Source organism: Anneissia japonica, unplaced genomic scaffold (assembly GCF_011630105.1).
Source record: "Anneissia japonica isolate Jap-2015-1 unplaced genomic scaffold, ASM1163010v1 scaffold287913_len271248_cov200, whole genome shotgun sequence".
In the NCBI taxonomy this organism is placed as follows: Eukaryota; Metazoa; Echinodermata; class Crinoidea; order Comatulida; family Comatulidae; genus Anneissia; species Anneissia japonica.
The window spans coordinates 217,591-226,381 of NW_022754083.1; the positions used below are offsets into that span (position 1 = coordinate 217,591).

At 35.2% G+C, this 8,791-nt stretch overlaps 1 protein-coding gene and 1 non-coding gene across 2 annotated transcripts in view; both read right to left on the reverse strand.

Moving 5' to 3' along the window:
• The window catches only part of LOC117123084 (UPF0687 protein C20orf27 homolog), a 27,519-nt gene extending 19,510 nt beyond the window's left edge, over positions 1-8,009 (reverse strand). Inside the window, exon 1 of the mRNA XM_033268912.1 lies at positions 7,904-8,009. Within this exon, the coding sequence (XP_033124803.1) occupies positions 7,904-7,976 (73 nt within the window). The 5' untranslated portion in view covers positions 7,977-8,009. The remainder of the gene's footprint in view (positions 1-7,903) is intronic.
• Positions 454-526, reverse strand: Trnak-uuu. The gene has a single exon. It is a non-coding gene; the product is annotated as a tRNA-Lys (tRNA).
• Positions 8,010-8,791: the final 782 nt, after the last annotated feature.

Below are 8,791 nucleotides of genomic sequence, written 5' to 3' on the forward strand. Positions count from 1 at the left end.
AAACAGCCATATAATGCAAAACAATTTAAAATTAAAATGAAACAGTAGAGAAAATCCGATCAGAATGACAAAATAAACTAAGCATCCACTGGAAGGAATCCCAATATCTGCAAACGGATCCGTTTCGGCCTTCCAGGCCTCATCAGTGCAGCTAGGGTGCAGACCCAAACGAAACGTTCGACCAGCTTAGGTAAGGCCCAAACTAGTCCCACGACCACTCATGATTACAGAGCCAAACCAAGGCAATATATATACACAGCCCAGGTGTGAATGCAAATAGTGGAATACAAGCTATGCGGCTCGGTTCCAGTAGATACAGAGAATATTTTGTCATTCTTAACGCGTCCTACATAATTCTTACAAGACAGCACTAGTCCGTGAATTTGTATATATATATATACATATATATATAAGGTACATATACAGTCCTATAAAGGTCATTGTGTAATAAAATGCCTCCGACGGGATTCGAACCTGCAATCTCTCGCTGAAAAGGCGAGCTTCATAACCACTAGACCACAAAGGCTTCATGGTTGAACAGGTCCAAGTAACCGTCGGGAACATTGTATTACACAATGGTGCGCCTCAAGAGGCCATTCGGCCAGATAAATTATCTGGAAAAACAGCCATTTTTTTTGTACCTGTATGCATCAGAACAATTTTAGGATTTGTAAATATATTGATATTTGCATCAAGGTTGCTGGGAAGAAGGAAAATCCTGATTTTCAAAATTGAATTCATTTGAGAAAGCTGATAAAATTAAAATTTGTACGTTTTTGATAACTCACATTGAGATTGAAATTTGAGGTAAAATTGATATAGGAGTTATACTTTTGGGTGATAAGGTCACATGACCTTAATCAAAGGGTCTGATTGGCTGAATAGGTAGAGTATGGCTTCTTTGGTTCTAAAGCATTAAGTATACAGTTCTTTGGTTTTTTTTATATAGATTGCTACAGTACTGTCTTGTAATTCTTCTCATCTGGAGATCTGTTTCCTTTTCGATACATACATATACTATTACAGTACTACAAAACCTCCCACCAGGATTTTTTTTAAAGAGTGGTGGAATTTCCAAAAATGCCCGAAAATTTAAAGTCCAGAGCCTTGTAAACAGAACAGTCAAGAAATACGAACATTTTTAACAGAGAAGTTGAAGCCACAAAATTATTGGCAATATGTGATGAGAAATTTTCAGATTTTGGAAGTCAAACTTCAACAGAGCTGCCATCCAGTTCATCAGTATTGGAGCCAGCACCCCTAGATCCGGAAACATCGTCAGCTGAAACAGAGGCGCTTATAGAGGTGCAATCAAGTTCATCAGTATTGCAGACAACACCCCTCGATCCGGAAATACCACCAGCTGGAACAGAAACACTTACAGAGTGCCTTTAAAAGAAGTATGCAGAAATGAGGAGAACAAATACAAAAACAAGAAAATCTGCTCTACAAATTAAAAATAAGTACTTAAAGCAAGAACTAAATCGAATGAAAGACAGACTGTTGAAGGAGAAAAGGAAAGTTGACTTGATTAGCAACACAAAAGAAAGATCTGCTGCAACATATAGAAGAACTGATTGTAAAATCTGGTTCAACATGAACTGCTGAGAATATGGCGCGAGAATTGAGAGCAATTTCTGATTTTCAATGCACACAATTCATGCTTGCATCGGCTAATTTAACTCTTGGATTTGATGCGACTGCTCAAGAGGGCACTGACGTGAATGGCGTATACATCAGTTAAAATGTAGAAAGTATGGTAATTGCCCTGGATGAGTTGCCTGGTGGAACTCGTATCGATTATGAAAGCCACATAAAGGAAACAATAAACAACTTGGCGTAAAGAAAGAAAATGTTGAGACAGTGCATAGGAATTTGGTTGACTCAATCAGCAACACCAACATCAGCATGGTTGACCGTTGCTCTATCTGTCAGGGTGTTGCTGATTGAGTCAACCAAATTCCTAACTATAATGTTGTTAGAAAAAACATGGAAGAAAAATTTTCAAGAATTAAATTGCCACTTACATCCACTAGAAACAATAGGGAAAAGTTGCGGGGATGCTCTTTCAACTGTTGAAAGAGAAAGGGAAATACAAGAAAAAACCTTGTTTGGTAGTGGCTGCATTGGGCAGCGTATTGTTTTCAACGTTAATAAACTGAGATATAAAGATGGGAAAGGTGATCCCCGGCAGTTCAAAACAGAACTGGTAAAGGCTGGCCTCAAGAAAGGTTTTATACCTAGATACCAGGGCAATCGCCTACACATATTATTTCACATAGCTGGCCAGATATTCATGAAGGACAATTTTTTTACCAACCTTTTTGTTTCTGGTTTATCTAGCGTTAAATTGACTTCAGCTTTGTCTGTTGTGTTTAAAACAAAACATGCAAAAATATAACTGCAGGTACTAGGTTTGATCGGAAGAATCATCTCCTCACCCTGGATGAGAAAATTTTATGTGAGTGCAGTTGAACAGCTTAATCATCTAGATGCATTCGACATAATCGGACATGCAATGGATAAGATCAACGAATTTGCAAGGGACCCATATTCTACCCTAACGACTAAGGAAAACTGCTTTGGGGAAGAGCTTGTTGATGCGAGCGAAATGCAAGTGCAACCAGTGGATCGTGATTTGTTCCATGTAATGATGAAGCAGTGTTTCGAGGCTACAAGCAAAGTTTTTCATCGCCAATTTTCGAAATATTTTGAAATAGATATTACGGAAGAGTTCAAGGAGCAGACAGCATCTGCTAGATTGCACAACATAGAGGCTGAACAGATGATTGGGATGTTTTCAGCAAGAAAAACAATGAAGCCCAATGCCACAATTGAATACATTGCACGTGGACACATCTAGATGTGTATAAGAGACAGCAGCCATATAATGCAAAACAATTTAAAATTAATATTAAAACGGAACAGTCAACAAAAAAACGTCTAATGAATACAGCTATTTCCATTGATAGGATGCAACGCAAAGTAAGAAAGAGAACGACGAAAGAAGTATACAGTAGGCAGAAATTCGCAAAAGTATTGAGGATAAGGGTCAGCAAAGAAATGATGCTGAGAGAAAGATGATGGATAAAGAACTGAAAGCAAAAGGACTTGATAAGTTATTGAAATAAAAAGAGGAATGGAAAGGATTTGAAGACCAACTTCAAGTCAATGTCAGGAAAACTTTCGGGCTACCTCCAGCACATCTGGTATGATTCAGAGACCCGGAAGTTGGAAGTTTACTGTGGCGCAGTAAAAAAATTTCTCAAAGGAAAGTCTGTATATAGAATAGAGTATCGGGGAACTGACAAATCGTACGAGGATGATGCGGAAAGCTATGATATCCCAATGTACTCTCTAGCCATTGACTTGACAGTTGGTAATCTGGTCCTGCAATGAATTAAAAAAAAAAAAATTCTGTGATGCATTAATTGTAAATATAGAATGATGAAAGTGATGTAAAGGTGGGAGGGTTTTGCCAGTATGTGTAAATATATATACTGAAATTTATTATGAAATTAGATCTTGTTTGTTAGGGTATATGGTATAATACTATATATGCCCTAGTGGTTGGGGAAGGGATTGGGTGTGGTGTGGGTAGTAACTTTTATTTGTATGTGATGTATATATATTTTATATAAATATATATGAAATTTAAATATTTTTTTATGGATGGGGTAGGGTATATTGTGTATTAAATCATTACTGTATATGTTATTTAATTACTATAAGTTTATTATTTGTACAGTTCCATTATATATGATAGGTAATGTATCATAACAATTCATTACTGTATATGTTGTTTGTTTAATCACTTTATAATGTGTGCAGTTATAGTATATATGCTGGGTGGGGAAAGATGATGGGGAAGGGAGGTGGTAGTAGTGAAAGAAGGTACAGGGGTAGTTCGATTTGCATGTTGTCATTTTAAATATTGTAATGTAATAATGTACAGTATTGTAATAATTCAGTATCTTTAATATAGAGGGGTTAAGAAATATAAGGGGTGGGGAACCAGATGGGGGGGTTGAGGTCTGAGGTTGAGGTGGGGTCTGAGGTTGGTTTGGGTGAAGAGGGGATGGGGATGAGTTGAAGTGTAAGTGTAAGTGTAAGTTTGCACTTTACAAATCCAAATTATTATTATTATTATTATTATTAGTGATAGTAATGTATGACAACAACTTATTACTCTATGTATATATTTTTTAATTACTTTTTATTCTGTACTGTACTTTTCATATCTGGATCAGGGGAGGGGAGTGGGAGGGGAGGGGAGTAATAAATGTGGTTCTTGTAGTTGAGGGTTGTGAAGTGCTGCGGATACAAAATCTGTGCAAAAACAATAGAAATAAAAAATTTAAAAATTGTGAACTTTTTGACATAAATACAACTAATTCCTACCAGATTTCCAAGAAAATAAAACATTTAAATAATTCATATAAAATCAACCAGTGGGATGATTTTAACCAAATAAATTTTTTTTAATGTTTGAATGCTGTAGAATGTGTCATATGAATTTCATTTGAATCCAAAAAAGATGAATTTTTTCTTAACATACCTACTCAAAGGCAAAATTAAAGAAAAAGAAAAATTTAAACCAGAGAAAATTAAAAACTTTAAAAATAAAATTGAAAAATAGGAGAAAAGAGAAAAAAGGGACACTAATAATAAAGAATACGCCGTGGCTAAAGATACGGTACCGTATCGGAACATCCGATTGCTAAAGGTACAGTAAATTAAATTACGTCATGATTAGCCAATACAAATGACCGACTCGATTTCGGCTTTTTTTGCCAAGTCGACGTCGCGATCATGAGAATACAAAATACAAACAAACATAACCTAATTATTGGTACTATATATAGACCACATAATATATCAATGTCTTCATTTACTGAACAATTTGAAATCTTGTTAAGGAAAATATCGAGAGAAAAGAAAAAAGTCTTTCTTCTTGGTGATTTTAATATTGATATTTTAAAAATTTGATTCTGATACTAACATTAATGATTTTGTACACTGCTTTTTTAATGATTCTTTTTTTCCTCTTATTCATAGACCGACAAGAATTACTCCTGATTCCGCAACTCTTATTGACAACATTTTTACCAATGACATCGAGTCATCCAGCATCAGTGGTATCGTTATTGATGATTCCACTGATCATCTTCCTATTTTTAATATTAGTAACTTATGCAAACCTAATAAACCAATAAATAACCATTAGCATTCTAGAAAAATCAATGAATATAATATCTATAACTTCCGGAACGACCTATCTAACAGTTCACGGGAAGATGTCATCAATGCCTCGGATCCTAACTATGCATATGATTTATTTTTAAATAGATACTCTTACCTATATAACACACACTTTCCTTTAACCCAACATAATCCTATTAAATATAAACCCAAACTGAAACCATGGGTGACGGACTGCTAACCTCAATAACATGTAAACATAAACTTTATTCTAAAAGCCTCCGTCAACCCACTAACTCAAATATTTCAAAGTATAAGCATTATCGAAACAAACTAAACACAATCCTGAAGACCGCCAAAAGAAATTACTATTCTGACATCTTTAGCAAATTAAAATCCAACATCAAAGGTACCTGGCGTGTTATTAATTCTCTTCTTAAACCATCTTTAAACAATAGTAATCAATCTGGTATTGAGATTAAGGTAAACGATAAATTAACAAAAGATCCCTTATCAGTTGCAAACTTATTAAACAATCATTTTACAAATACAGGCCCGAAACTTGCTAATTCAATTATCAATAATTCTTCTAAATCATTCAATGACTTTCTTGAACCACCAATTATTAATTCACTCTTTCTTTCTCCAGTTTGTGAAGACGAAGTGCTCAAGATTGTTAAGACTCTTAAAAATAACAAGGCCCCGGGCATTGATGACATCTCTGGTAACGTCAAAAAATCTATTGATTAATTTCTTTTTCCACTAACTCGCATTTTTAATTTATCGCTTTCTATTGGTATTTTTCCATATAGCATGAAGATAGGTAAAATAACACCTGTTTTTAAAAAAGGGCAATAGAACTGATCCCAACAATTACCGTCCAATTTCGATTCTTCCATTTTTTTCCAAGGTCCTTGAAAAAATTATTTATGATCGTGCTTATGATTTTATTAACAAATATGATATCCTTTATAATAAGCAGTTTGGTTTTAGAAAAAAATATTCCACTTCTTTTGCCTTAATCGATATTACTAACAAAATAACAGAGCATAACATCCGGTATAGTGGATCGAAATTATTTAACAAGCTTCCTAAAGAAATTTCATCTGCCCCTTCAATTATTATATTCCTTAATAAATTAAAAACTCATTTCTTATCCTTTTATGATTAATTTCCCTTAAAATTTGTCCAGCTATTAACCAGTGCTTCCGTGTCATTTGCCCTCTTTTTTTCCATCTTTCCTGATGTTCGTCTGTTGTTTTCTTGTTGTTTTGTTTTTGATGTGTTTTGAAATTTACTGTTATTGTCTATTATCTGGCTAGCTCGACACAAGTTTCGGTTTAACCTTTAAACCGAATTTACTTCCAGAGCTGTTGCCTCTTTCATTGTTTATATTATGTTAATTGCTATTAGTTATACAGTTATTCTGATATTATTATTGCTCAATTTAATTGTTTTCTACTGTATGTAAGATGAAAGAAATAAATGTTGCTGAAATGAGAAACGTGTGGCGCGAACAATTACGATCAAATTTATGTCATAATAGGCCCATTTCATGTACTTCGATTGGGGCTTATCACAATGTTTGGGTTAAAAGTCCTTATTTCTTATTCTTGTGTATTTTATGGTCTACCATAGAGAATGGTCTACTATACTAAGGCTAGGCCTAGGCCGAATACCCACCTAGGGGCCTATGCTTATTATAGGCATACTACTAGGCTAGGCTTAGTACTGTAGTGCTACTACTAGGGGCCTAGCCTAAGCCTATAGAATAGTAGGCACTAGTTATTATTGCTGATTGAAATAGCCAACCAAGCAACATGGAGATTGTAATTATCAGTGAGAGTAAACATTATTTGTAGTAGTATAATATAGGCCTACAGTGCGTATACTACACACAGTAGCAGGGGTAGCTAAGGCCGCCTAGGCCTGGCTTCTACTATTAAAATAGTTTACTCTCGATTGATGTCGCCAAATCTAGCAAAACTGCTATCCTTTTTATTTGTTATAGGGCCTCGGGCTACAGAATATTAATCACAGCCTGTCAACAACACCCCCGAACGAACGAAATTTCTTATCTTCGATCGTTGCTAAAACAAAACACACACACTCACTACTCTTGCAGCAGCTGTGCACTGAATGACGTCAGGCATGTATCGGCGTTTCTATTGGCTAATCATGACGTAATATAATTTACCGTACCTTTAGCAAACAGAAGTTCCGATACGGTACCGTATCTCTAGCCACGGCATAAAGAATACCTAGGCACAGAGGAAAAGAAAAAGAAAACGAAGCAGAGAAAATTAAAACTATGTAAAACTTACCTTTATCGGCAACGACAATCTTCTTACAGACCGCACAAGATCGTACTGATGATAGATACAAATATCTTTTGGGTACAGGTTGACCAAAATGACGCGTGTACGGGTTAACTAAACGTGGGTACGGGTCGTCCAAAATTTGTGTACGGGTTAACCAGAGTGGGTATTGACCGACACCCCTTGCCGCTAGAGTAAGGCCTAGGCCTAGGCTAGTCTGGACGAATGGCCCTCTAGCCTAGACTCGATCCTCGGTGGAGAGGCGAGGCTAGCCTAGGCTTCTTCAGAAGAAATACGCTTAAAGGATGTTAAGTTTATTTCAAATAATTTCAACACTAATTAAATAAATTATTCTAGAATATTCATCCAGAAATAAAAGTTACCTTCTCGTTTTATTACGGAGACGGACGATTTTGTTGGAGATTGATCATCCACTGTGTTCATCTCTTCCGCCATTTCTAGTTATGACTGACCAAATTATTGTAGAGGGCGGCACAGCAAGCAATTCCCTGAATCAGAGCTATCAGGTATCCAAATTGGCGACAAGAGCATTCTCTACCTCTACTTTCCAATAAATATGGTATCCACCACCTTTGTGTGTGCCACCGAAATAAAGGTGTAATTTCCCAATAAAATAAAATATAAAAATATAAAATATTCAACAACCTAAGGAGGCAAGATTTCCGTAACACCATTGTGTCATTTTATTGGTTGAACCCTCTAAAACAATAATGTTTACTCATTAAAAATGATTTTTTTTCCTGCACTTTTCTTTCCTTCTATTCATTTTAATTCCCAATGCGTTATCTACAATATCATTAGTTTCATTTACATGCTCTTGGATAAGTTTTTATTTTTGTTAGCTTTTGTGAATCTTATCACACAACAAGTATGCTGCAGGTTAATTTATGGGAGTAGTGCCAAAGTGCGAGCCAGCGAGTCATGCGAGCCAATGTGCGAGTCATACATTTAATTTTTTTTTTTTTCTTCAGGTTATGCAGTTTTAAAAACACGTAGGCCTAGCCTATATTCTTTGGCCTAGTAGATGCAAATGAATAACACACCGGGGAGCTTTGCCTGTGTACCAGTCATACGCAGTACATATACTTTTGGACTTGGTTACTTTTTCGAATCGACAATCCGAAAGTATGCAGCGCTGATAGATATATTTATATATTATACTGTATTTATTTATATATATATATTATTTTATATATACTATATTTATTTATAAATTTATTTATATATTTGTATATTTATATATATATTTA